Source organism: Nematolebias whitei, chromosome 7 (assembly GCF_014905685.2).
Source record: "Nematolebias whitei isolate Nwh7 chromosome 7, NemWhi1, whole genome shotgun sequence".
NCBI lineage: Eukaryota > Metazoa > Chordata > Actinopteri > Cyprinodontiformes > Rivulidae > Nematolebias > Nematolebias whitei.
Window position 1 is genome coordinate 46,806,138 of NC_056504.1, and position 13,424 is coordinate 46,819,561.

A 13,424-nucleotide genomic window follows, 5' to 3' on the forward strand; every position below is an offset into this window, starting at 1 on the left:
TACACATATAAAACATATATATATATATATATGTTTTATATGTGTATATATATATATATATACTAATTACTATTTCTAGTACTATCCCTACTGCATGCCTTTTCACTTTTAGCGGGGCTCCAGTGTACGGATCCCCCATGAAAAACGAGGGACTACTGTGCACAAAGCAGCACACAAACATCTGTTCTGTTTCATTCACAAATATAGAATTGCACAAATAAATTAAGTTGCTGGCTGGAAGTTTTATGTTTTTCTTTCATCATTCAATGTTGTTGTTTATAATTTCCTATTTCTAACAAATTAATTCAATTGTAAAGGCACACACCACCAGTCATGTCAACCTTTACCATCAGGCCCTGACAGAGCATCTTCAGTCTGATTATCATATAGACGAGAGGCCTGGGAGCAAACACAGCCGTCTTTATGCTGGTGATAAATGCATCTTGATTGGTTATTAATTACCCAGCCAATTAAACCTTCATCTCCATATTCAGATCAGATTAAGAAGAGCCACAGAGGAGTTAATGTCATGGTTTTTGCAGGATCAAATGAATGTTGATATGAAGTATCCTGTCAGATGCTCAGATTAATGGCACCACTGAAGCATTCCCAGAAGTCTTTGTGTTCTACTGGTAATCTTTTTTTTTTTAAGCTTGTTAACTTTAAATATTCTTTTCTGAAAAGTTTTAATGCTCTTACCCCCCCCCCCCAAAAAAAAAAAAAAAAATCATTTTGGACATCTAGTCCCAATCTTTCCTTGACCTTTGATATCTTGGTAAACGTCGTCATGATTCTTATGTTTTGTTGTCACAGAGGTTTGTCAACTCTTACAGCCTTTTAAAAGTTATATACATTATATAACTAATTTATTTAAAGTAAAATTCATTGTAAATGACTGTCAGTAAATGATTCGACCCTTAAATTTCCACAAACTGCACACACAACACTTTCCATTTCTTCTTTAATTGAGACTAATTATGTGCCTGTTTCTGTGGGGATGTCTGTCTGGCAGCGTTTTCTCAAAATTCTTAGCTCCTGGATATGAGTTATTTTCAGCTGTCAAGTGGTTCAGTCCACTTTGGACAGCTTTCTGCTCTGCTGAGGCATTGGATGAGTGTCCATCTGTGAGGAAAGAATGTCAGTTGCAGAAGAAGAAGGTCCATCCAATGCAAGAACCTGACCCAGAAAATTAGCATGCTTAAATTTTCTTCAGTGACAAAATGATTTTGTGGTAGATGTCTATACAGTAATAGGCATGCACACGCTGCATACAACAAATATTTTATTTCACTATAAAAAGGATGAATGAATGAATCACAGGATGTTTCAGGCATTAGCCAATGTTTGTCACAACCAACAGTTTAAAGCCTTTGATGGTGACAAAACATTCAACACATAATCATTTAAAAATAAAAATGGCCTAATCTATGTTCCCAGATTTAAATAATAATAATAATCTTTATATTGATTCATTTTTTGCTTATGCATTTATTTTTAGTTTAAAAAAAAACATGACGCAGAGGTTAAGGCGAGCCTGTGAGTGGACGGTTGCAGGTTCGACCCCCTGGACTAAGACATCATAAAAAATGTATTTGGGAAAGGTGAAACACCCACACCTGCCTCCTCCATCATTTGCCCCACTCTGCGCCCTTGAGCAAGGCCCTTAATCCCCACATCGGCTCCCCCAGGCACCCTAGATGGCAGCTCTCTGCTCCACACAGAAGGCCGTGGTAGCTCGGTGGTCTGTGGTTGGTCAGGAAGGACATCCGGTGTGAAAACAATCACCAAGTCTTGGTGTGAGTTAGTTCTCTGTGGTGACCCCTGACGAAGGGAGCCGCCGATGAGTCGAGAAACTGAACTTCTTTTTCTCAATGATGTCCATGTAGATGTTTTGCAAGTTGGAAAAATAAGTTTGCATGATGGTCCTTGTAAGAACAGGAAGAAAACAACATGCACTGATCCACCCACACAGTCTGATGGACTGAATCCGTCTCCAGCTTCAGGCTTCGTGTCCGTCAGGCTCTCTGTCTGACTCTGACATCCACGGTCATGAGCTCATAACATTCAGTGTTCACTCTCATCAACTACTCATCCATCAAGTCCCCCCCCCCCCCAACATGCACACCCACACACACGCACACACACAGACACACTCACAAAACAGGGACCCCTCTTGTTATTGTTTTGTCACTGCACCATCAAGCTGATTTATTACAGATTGAGCTTTCTTTAAGCAGCAACATTAAATATAAACTAATTTATGTTTTGCTTTCTCAATTAAATAAAGTTTACATAAATATCTCCAGAACTTACATAAAATACATACTTTGAGCATAACGTGCTACTCTTTTGAGTGCGTAACTTGACTTTAAATACTGTGCTACTCGTTTATTTTCAGATTAAGTTATGTCAAAATACATGTTTAAGGAATACATAATTGTTATAATATTGTAGTGTTTAAAAGTTTGTAATAAATATGAAAAATTTCAGATGGTAAATTGGTTAAAACCTCTGTAAGAGTCAAACTTAAGTCATTTCATGGATAAATTCCTTTCTTCTATTTGTAATCTAGGAAGGTAAAAAAATATTAATGTCTGAATCATTTGCATTTAATGTATTTTAATGTCTCTATTACTATTGTTGGGTTCAAAACTAAACTTATGATGATCATGTGTGGATGTTTGTGGACCTGCAAGATGTTTTCACGTTCAGTTTTTATTTTCTTTGTTTTTTAAATGAATACATTTATTTAATGACAATTACTTTTGCATTTTTATTTACCAATGCAACATTTATTTTTAGTGGATCTGTGCTGGTTATCTGTAAGGATCACTGATTAATTTATCTTCTTCCAGGATGGTACAGAGGATTCTCAACAAGGAAGCCAAACGTCAAGGTAAGACAGACCGACAGCGTGTACTGGACTGTTTTTAAAGAAAGTTTTAGTTCCATTTAAACCTTTTCCTCTTGGATGAGTCTTTCTCGTTCTATTGTCTGTAAAAATTTTGTTCAAATTGAAAATTTAAACATCAAATTCCAGCACAATGTTGAGAGTAAATACGTAGAAAATCCAGTTTCCATGTAAAAGTCCGATTTAGTTGAGAGGCTGCATCTCCAGAGAAAATCTTGACTTGTGGCCCAACAGAACAATTGTTCTGTGGGCGGATCGCTGCTGTTCGCTGCTGTAGGTCACAGTGAGGGCAATAAGATGCAGCTCTGCAGGCAAAACCTGAGAGGGGAACGTTAAAGCTCAGGTTTTCTCATGCAAATCAAACATGAGAAGTGTTGAGAGCGCTGTGGCTGAGAGAACTGTTCAACAGCGAGGTTAATCTCTAACATGCATCGATATTACAACTTTATTACCGTACTTTTCACCACATAAGTCGCACCTTTTTGCACAAATTTGCATGCCCTGCAACTTATACAGCAAAGCGACTCATTTATGTTTTTACTCCATATTTATAACCCAAATTTTGGCTGAGATCTGACAATTTCATTCATTCTGACATGGAAAATATTGAACACTACCATTTTCAGCCACTAGAGGGCCCTCAACTGATATGGCAAGCCAAGTGTCTCGTTAATACATAAGAGTGGCTATTAATGAGACACTCATCCTGCCATACAAAGTCACCTTCATCTCGCTCCAGAACTCCTGGAGCAAACGTCAAATCAGCTGCATTTCGCTGCGCCGCCCAGGCGAAATGCAGCTGATTTGACCGTTAAAGTGCGTTTATTAAGTAAAAGTTCAACCGAGACACACCTTTGCTATAATGTCGAGCAAACAAATATTTGTTTTTAGGTGGTTATCTTGGTAAATTTTGAAGAAATGCACAGCGCAGCACTCCTGCAGCTGCAAATCGATTTTTGAAATGCAGCTGATTTAACCAATATTGTGCGTTTATTAAGGAAAAGTTAAACTGATACACACCTTTACTATAATTTTGAGAAAAAAAATAATTATTTTTAAGTGTTAATCTTGTTAAAGTCTTCCTGTGCACGCTCTCACAGCCGCCATTTGGCAGCCAATTGATTTTTGCCACAACACCGGCCCACGTTTCAGGGTGGTCAGCAGTGATGCATAATAGATGCGACATATACGGTGAAACAATGCATTTATGTGTTTTTTTCACTTTATTAGACATATTTGGACAAATGCGACTTATACGGCGGTGCGACATGTATGGCGGAAAGTATGGCACTCTTGTTACAACTGGCACTGAAACCCAAAAGAACCAGGCAGAAGAAAATATTTATAAGCTGCTTCACAGAGCCAAGTTACATCCTTGATACAAATAAACACACGGGCATCACCTTCAAGAAAGATCCTTCTGACAGAGGGAGAGGAGAAACTGTGACAATAACCAGAACATGCCCCAAACATCACAATTATTTTCAGTTTTATTGAATAAACACACTTTTTATTCGACTGAACAGACGTCAGCTGCACCGTGTCACTTTGAAACACGTGAACGTCCGATAAATTCCTCTTCCTCTCACTGGCTGCTGATGCAGCAGTATTTACCGATCACCTCCGGTTCTTTGAAACCAGATATATCAGAGTCTCAGCCTGGCTTTGCAGAAATAACCTCCACAAACCCACATTTTATATCACGTTACTCAACAAAGAAACAAAAGGAATCAAAATCAGCCTCTTTGTCTTGAACACAGAGCCGAGTGGGAAACAGTCAATCAGCTTTGTGATATTTACAGCCCAGTGTCATCATCACCGCTACGCAGAGTAAAATGCATGCTGGTTGCACAACCGTTTTAATACAATCAGTCTTTTCTTATCACCGGTTTGGATTTGCTTTTGTGGTGTAAAATCCTGCACCAAAAGATATTGTTAAATCCACTTCCACCAGAGTTTTGATCAATTTACAGCCTGTTCCCACAATGCGTTTTCCTCCCACCTGATTCCACAAACGGAATATTCACACAGCAGTTACGTTTATCATATGCTCTTCTCGTCTTCTTAAAACTGATCATTTCTGCAAAATTAATCATCAGATCCTGCAAGATTCAAACCTTTAACGCCAAACTACTGTTGTGATCAAAACTATTAGATATTTACACTTTTGTTAGGATATGTACCTTATGGTTCATTGCTGCCGAGTTACTGGAGACAAAAGAAGTTCTTAAGAAGGTAGCTGGAGGCAGAGAAGCAGCTAGAACTTAGCAAACACTCTAAAATATGCCCTTTGACACCCAACACTGATCGTTTCACCTGGTGTATCTACGGTGACCCTGAGGTGTAAATGAGCAACATTTGAAAAAACATTACATTAGGTCAAACCGTGGGGTGACAGGTATTTTAGAGTAACAGGGTGGACAGTTGACTCAGGGACTCTATTTATTTTTAATAATTTATGCATTTTTTTTGGATCTCCTAAAAAGTCATTGGATGAGAATGACTATAAATAGTACTACTAAAAATGTATTTAAAAAATCCATCCATCCATCCATTTTCTTTACCCGCTTATTCCATTTTGGGTCACGGGGGTCGCTGGTGCCCATGTCCAGCAATCACTGTGCGAGGGGCGGGGTACACCCTGGACGGGTCGCAAGTCCATCACAGGGCCACATAGAGACAAACGAGACAAACAACCATTCACTCTCTCACGCACACCTAGGGACAATTTAGAGTTAGTATTTAAAAAATGACTTTTTTATTTTTTATTACTTAGATTACGACTCTGGGAGTGTGGGGTACCAGATACGGGCTGTTAGGTCCCTGTATGACCGGTGTCAGAGCCTGGTCCACATTGACGGCAGTAAATCGGGCTTGTTCCCAGTGAGAGTTGGACTCTGCCAAGGTTGCCCGTTGTCACTGATTCTGTTCATAACTTTTAAGGACAGAACTTCTAGGCGCAGCCAAGGTGTTGAGGGGATCCGTTTTGGTGGCCTTAGGATCGTATCTCTGTTTTTTGCAGACGATGTGGTCCTGTTGGCTTCATCAGGTCGTGATCTACAGCTTTTGCTGGAGCGGTTCGCAGCCGAGTTTGACGCGGCCAGGATGAGGATCAGTTCCTCCAAATCCGAGGCCATGGTCTTGAGCCGGAAAAGGTAGAGTGCCCTCTCTGGGTCAGAGAGGAGGTCCTGCCCCAAGTGGAGGAGTTCAAGTATCTCGGGGTCTTGTTCACGAATGGGGGGGACAATGGAGCGAGAGATCGATAGGCGGATAGGTGCAGCGTCTGCAGTGAAGCAGGCGCTGTACAGGTCTGTCGTGGTGAAGAGAGAGCTGAGTCAAAAGGCGAAGCTCTCAATTTACCGATCGATCTACGTTCCTACCCTCATCTATGGTCATGAGCTTTGGGTTGTGACCGAAAGAACGAGATCTCGGATACAAGCGGCCAAAATGAGTTTTCTCCGCAGGGTGTCTGGGCTCTCCCTTAGAGATAGGGTGAGAAGCTCGATCATCCAGGAGGGACTCAGAGTAGAGCCGCTGCTTCTCCACATCGAGAGGAGCCAGTTGAGGTGGCTCGGGCATCTGGTTAGGATGCCTCCTGGACGCCTCCCTGGTGAGGTGTTCCGGACACGTCCCACCGGGAGGAGACTCAGAGGAAGACCCAGGACACGCTGGAGGGACTATGTTTCTCAGCTGGCCTGGGAATGCTTTGGGATTCCCCCGAAGGAGCTGGCCCAAGTGGCTGGGGAGAGGGAAGTCTGGGCCTCCCTACTTAGGCTGCTACCCCCGCGACCCGACCCCGGATAAGCGGAAGAAAATTGATGGATAGATTACTTAGAATTGTCACTTAATTTCAGGAGGCATGAAAGGGGACATGACAGTAAACCCAAGTTGCATTTAAAATTAAATTTAATTGTTTTAAATAAATCCATCTTGTGTACATATGGTTGCGTTTTATGATAGAGGGGAGTCAAACATATAAGATGGGATTAATAAAATAAATATCAGCCCACCTTTAAACAAAATATACCACATTATGGCATGGGGACTCAAAAGGCACCGACTAGTAGGAATGACCCAACTGTGCAATACGTACATACGTATCTCTCTAAAAGCAAAGATGTTTTTCAAAAAAAATTTAAAAATCTTATCAGCATAGCATGAGCATGTTATTAGCATGTCATTCTTATAAATCTTATATTGGTAGACCCACTGTGTGAAGGTGCTATTTATAAGACTGAGTTTGTTGTGGCTCCTGGGACTGATGAAGTCCTTTGGATAAAAGACGAAACGTTTCAACAAAAAGAAACCGTCCAGAGGACCTGACTTAACTTTGTTAGATTAAATGTGTATCACTAATTTGCTTGTGTTATTATCTTAATAAGTGCAGAGTAAATATAACCCGTTGTTTTTTGTGAGACAGAACCATGACTAGTTCAGGAGAGCAGCTCGTATTCCTCTGCAGTGATGGAACCTGAACGTGACACGATCCAGATGTGTACATTCATTACAACAGTCTGTTTGTGTGCACGCAGCCATTGTTGCACCACTTTGTGTGCTGCAGTAGGGATTCATCCCTTTGTGTGCTGTTGTTGCACGGTGTGATTGTACGCCTTAATGTGATTGTGTGTTTCTCTTTTCTCGCCTCCTTTCTCTGCAAAAAGGCTTCAACTAAATCTCGTTGGTTCCGTCTTAATCACCTGGTGTCTCTACAACGGGCTTGCTAGTCAAAATGAATCGCTGTGCCTCCCTGAGGAGATGCCTTTCCTCTCGGAGTCATTTCCTAATCCATCTGCACGACGCACAGCCGTACACTCTGAGTATCATCAGTGCTCAGATTATCCCAACAATGGGGCGAGCAGCGGTGATTCTCTGCTTTCAGACTGGCTTCCCTTTATTTGTTCTTAGGGTTTGCAAATTCTCAGACCTAAATAAAGAGTTGAAAATAGTTCACCATCAAGTTATTCGTTTCTATGCTTCCTCTTTTAAAGCCATTCATATTCAGCTATGTAGTTTAAGAACTTCTGTTTGCTTTGCGTTAAGTGTTTAAACTTTGAGACATTTTGCACTCTGCAGTGGGAATTAGTGAGTAGAACAAACAAAACATGATGTACTGTTTTACTCTTGTGCACACCAATTAAAATGTTTGCATTCATCCCAACATATGTGGACATGCGCGTACATTTCAGGAAACCGATGTCTTCAGAGGTTTATTATTTGGATCTAACATTTAAATAAGTTAAATAGAAAGCAGGACTATCTTGAAAATAAAAGGTAAAAGGTAGAAGTTGAGTTCCTAAACAAAACAAAACATGATGACACTGTAATGTGTGTTTTGTGTGCAAGCTTATTTGTTGGCACGTTGGGACATTTATTGAAGAATCTTTTTATTTTACATTGAGGGTAATTAGAATATACGTGTCACTTTTATTTAGTCTGTTTATTCGGCATCATGTTAGATGAAGTGTAACAATTCTTTGGATGATTGTGATGGTGGTTGTGAGTGTGTGTGTGTGTGTGGCAGGTACACACAGCAGGGCAGTGAAGGACATTATATACAGTTTGTGTGTCGGCTTCCTGCTGGTTTCCTTTGGCTGCCAGAGTTACCTCACAGCTGTCTGCCAGCTGCAGCACACACTCACACAAACTCTTACAGGAGTAGAGCGTGAATTGAAATCCAAAATGCCAAATGTGTTTCGGTCGCACAGATTCAAACCAATAAAGGCAGCGTTTTGATGATTACTGGGAGGTGTGGGACTGAATCTGTTGTGTTAGGTGTGATGTTCAGGTTTCATGTTCCATCGAGAGAAGGAAAACTGGCCACCACGCTACTAATATGTAATTAGTTGTGGGTTAGGATATGCAATTAACGTTCTTGACAATTCTTCTTGCAAATGCACAATAAACTGGTGCCATTTTTTTTTTCAGTTCAACCTTTATTTATACAAGTTAGTCTCATTGAGCCACAAGGACTCTTTTACAAGAACATGAACTTAGCAAACGTTTAAAATCCCTTAGAGAGGTCAAGGTCGAGAGCTTCAGATCATTTTGCAAGATATTCCAGGAAACGGGAGCGGAGGAGGAGAAGGCCCTGTTGTCTAGTTCAGTCCACACTGAGGGGACACTGCAGGTAATGATGTCCTGAGAGTGCACGCTGTAGCTGCACTCACACAGAGACATGTAGGAGGAGATGTATGAAGGCAGCAGACCAAGAAGTGATTTAAAGATGAAAATGTACCAGTGGGAGAGTCTACATGAAGTTAATGATGAACAGTTAACCAGTGAATACTGGGTGCAGTGGTGGGTACGGTAGTTACATCCAGTTATGAATCTTAATGCACCGTGATAAACAGAGTCCAACATCTGCAGGGTGCTTGTAGGAGCGTGCATGTAAATAATGTATAGTCAACTGAGGGAAAGTCACAGTTACAAGATGTTTCCTAGGATCTATTTCTAAAAAAATAAACCCAGTTTTACTTTCAGCTTCATTACCGAGTTTTCAAAATGGGGCTTAAAAGATGTGAATCGATCAAGATACTCTAGTATTTATAAGAATTGATCAACTCAATAGGAACACCATTTGAAGACGAAATAGAAGGAATAGAAGGACTGCTGGGACTGACTTCCTGTTTGAAAACAACATCCCTTTGGTTTTATCAGCGTTTAGCACCAGTTTGAGACGGAACAAATCTGACTGAATGATGTCCAATGCAGACTGTAAGAGCTGAAAAATCTTAGAAACTGTTCTAGCTCGACAAAACAACCGTGTCGTCGGCATAGAAACACTTAGCTAAGCCACTGCAAATATAAATAACGAGATAAAATAGAAAAGAATCATTGCTTTGAAACAGTTTGTGAGGCATTTTGATAATAAAAAAAGAATCTGACTGATCTGTAAACATAAAAAAAAAAAGTTTTTTTAAATTATATTTTTTCTGGCATTGGTTTGTGTTCATTGCTTAAAAAATCAGGAACAGTTTTCCTGATAATTTTAGGCTACGACTGACTGAAAAATAAAACTATTATTTGCGGATGCAATTTTCAAACTGTCTGCAGTGGAAAAGTTTTCCTCAGCTTATTTGAAAAGAGGTTTGTTGTTAAAGCTTCAAACCACAACAAAGGAGGAAGTTGCACAGTTTGGCACTTGTGATGTAATCATGTTATTTTGTCATCCGAACCGATCAGAAGCTCCGAGTGAAATTATAGACCGGAGTGAATTGTGGTGCTGCACGGAGCTGCACCATCGTCACTCGAAACAAAGACGCTGGGGGATCTGAACACAGCAGAACAGCTTTTAAACTGAGCGGATTCAAACGTTACGGTTTGGGCTGAACGATCAACTTCTGTAGGACAACAGAGACAGGAGAGGGAAACACAGCCGCAGCTTCTTCTTCAGCTTTCAATCCGTTGAAAACAACCATTTTAGGGGTGAAAATTACAAATGTTTATTTTGGCACATAATGGGACAATTATCACTGATGCGATATATCCCCAAACGCTATACCGGCCTAAAATATTGGCCTTACCAATATTTTGATCGGACTCTAGTACTAACGCCTCGTAAGAGCTATGATCTGTCTGAAAAAATTGTTTAGGTTGTTAACGAAACATCCACCCAGACAGCAGGATGCAGGTTTCCACAGCAGGACGTTGTGATATAACGGGCAGCGTTATTCATTTCATTTGTCATAATGTTATGGCTGACTAGTACAAAGTATTCCCACACTGCACATTACAAAACGCATCAACATTTTAAATAGATATACATAAAATCTGCAACTTGTCTGCATTGGTCTTCATTAGCATATATATACAATTCAAAATAATCTAATGCTAGATAATGCCATCCTTTGGCAAGAATTTATTTAAATATTTGACAAATTTTCCAATACTTGTAAACTGAAATAAATATTTTAAATGCTCTCCAATGCATGTTTTCCTTTGCTGTGCCAACAAAATGTTAACTTGCAGATCCGAAAATAAACATACAGTTGACTTGGAACCAGTTTGTTGCAGGAAGGAAATATGGTTTCATGTCAAAGATTGTAGAACTGAGGGATTTATTGGTCAGAGTGGTTTCTGCTCTGGTCAGAACTCCAATCAAACCAGTAATTTCTTGTCAAAGACTGAACTGAGCTACAGATCTGCTGTTTGTCTCAGTCTCATTAGAACCACTTATTTAAAATGATGTTACTCTGCTTTGCGTGGGGAATTTATCACTTATGGTTTAAAGCAGAAGTTTTCACCTTGATGAGAGCTGATGCAACACTGCACCAAGTTGTCCTTGCAATTTTAGAAAAGTGTACAAAAAATCTTTAGAAATGTAAAAGCAGCAAACTTCCCGATGCTGCTTGGAAAGAACGTTGGGTCAGAATGTGAAGAGATATAAACATAAATCCACTGATCCACCGGAGCAAACAAACCTGAACTGAGTTACTCCAGAAGTTCTGAGAGCAGAAATGATAAAAACAGACAAGGAGGAGAAAAATGCTTTGAGATGAAGGTCAGAGAAGTCAGAGCAGCCATCAGGACCGATGGGTCGTTGCAGGGAAGATGAACGATTTGCAACACTGAAAAGAGATGCCCACATTAACTGTAGAATTTGGTCAAATGTTGTTTTTTTTACCCAACTTTATTTAGGAATACTTGCATTACATCGATTTTACATCATTAGATTTTGATGCATGTCTTGAAGCTTTTCCACAAAACCTCAATCCGGGACTTTGGACCTGTTTACACGACGGGTTCTCTGAGTGAAATCAGAGCTTTTCTGCTCCGATTTCACGCCGAGCATAAAGATGGACTGGTCTGTGCAGCCATTTTGTGTAACTGTTTTCTGAGCGAGCCTATATTTTCTTAAAGCAGAGCATTTTCTGATCTAATTTTCTAGAGTTGGAGCCAGTTCGATGCATCTGTTTTTAAGAGAAGGTGGCCGTTCACATTTTCTGGTGTTTCTAATTGTCGTCTTCCTCAATGCCTGATAAATAGAAAGGATAAATCACACAACTCAAACTGAACACTAAACTTTGTCACGAGGTCACAAAAGTTTCCTAATTTAAACGGCTGCTGAGATGGAAGCAATTAAGTAACCTAAATTATACATAAGTAATAATCCGTGAAATTAAATGTGTCACGTTGGGGTCATATTTCACAGCCAGTATGGGCTCTTTCACCACTTTAAAGAGCTTTAAGCATTTTTTCACAGTTTGACATTTCTTAAAGTATGGGTTTATAAATTAGATTTAAAACGAATATGGTTTGCATAAGCAAGCATATTTCCACACAATTACTCGAACTAACAATGAAACCCACAACACTCAACACTAAGTGGATGATAAACAGTTATTTCTAATTGAACTTGTGGAAAAAACAGTTTAATCTTTTTCTGAAAATTACAATTATTTTAAGACTGAATGTAGAGATATAAATATATAGTGTTAAGTAAATAGTGTATAATTTTTATTTATTCATTTATTTAATTTTGCAATATAGCTACTTTTGCATACTTGTGCCATTTTAGTCGTCCACATATTAAAATGTTCAGGTTGTTCACCAAATGTGTTCCATGAATTGTTTAATATTTTTGTGTATCTTTTATACACTTTAAAATATTTACCTTTACAAATATGTTTCCATTAAAATAGAAATGTCATCAATTATTTTAATAACCATTGTTCTCTTTGAAATTAGCTTCAGCAACATTAGTTTCTTTGCGCCTCTTAGGCTACTTATAGTTTTTAGCTGCCAATCTGCTTTTAGCTAGCCTTTAGCTACTTTTAGCTTTTAGCCAACCTTTTGCTACTTTTAGATTTTAACTAGTTTTTTTGTTACTTTTAACTTTTAACTAGTTTATAACTAGCTTTTTTCTACTTTTAGCCAGCTTTTTGCTACTTTTAGCTTTCAGATAGCTTTTTTAATTTTTATCTATCTTTTAACTACTTTTAGTTTTTAGCCAGGCTTTTGCTACTTTTAATTTTTAACTAGCGTTTTGTTACTTTTAACTAGCTAATAACTATTTTTTCTTCAGCTTTTAGCTAGCTTTTTGCTATTTTTAGCTTTTTGATAGCTTTGTCTACTTTTAGCTTTTATATAGCTTTTTCTACTTTTAGCTATCCTTTAGCTACTTTTAGTTTTCAGCCAAGCTTTTGCTACTTTTAAATTTTAACTAGTTTTTTGTTATTTTTAACTTAACTAGTTTATAACTAGCTTTTTTCTACTTTTAGCTAGCTTTTTGCTACTTTTAGCTTTCAGATAGCTTTTTTAATTTTTAGCTATCTTTTAACTACTTTTAGTTTTTAGCCAGGATTTTGCCACTTTTAATTTTTAACTAGTGTTTTGTTACTTTTAACTAGCTAATAACTATATTTTTTTCAGCTTTTAGCTAGCTTTTTGCTATTTTCAGCTTTTCAATAGCTTTGTCTACTTTTAGCTAGCTTTTTGCTACTTTTAGCTTTTAGATAGCCTTTTCTACTTTTAGCTATCTTTTAACTACTTTTAGTTTTTAGCCAGGCTTTTG

The 13,424-nt window shown here is 38.8% G+C and overlaps 1 protein-coding gene across 1 annotated transcript in view; it reads left to right on the forward strand.

The window, feature by feature from the left end:
- The window catches only part of LOC119412862 (dedicator of cytokinesis protein 3), a gene marked incomplete in the record, with an annotated part of 151,604 nt that overhangs the window by 70,557 nt on the left and 67,623 nt on the right, over positions 1-13,424 (forward strand). The window contains 1 exon segment of the mRNA XM_037679897.1: positions 2,856-2,896. Coding sequence (XP_037535825.1) covers positions 2,856-2,896 — 41 coding nt within the window.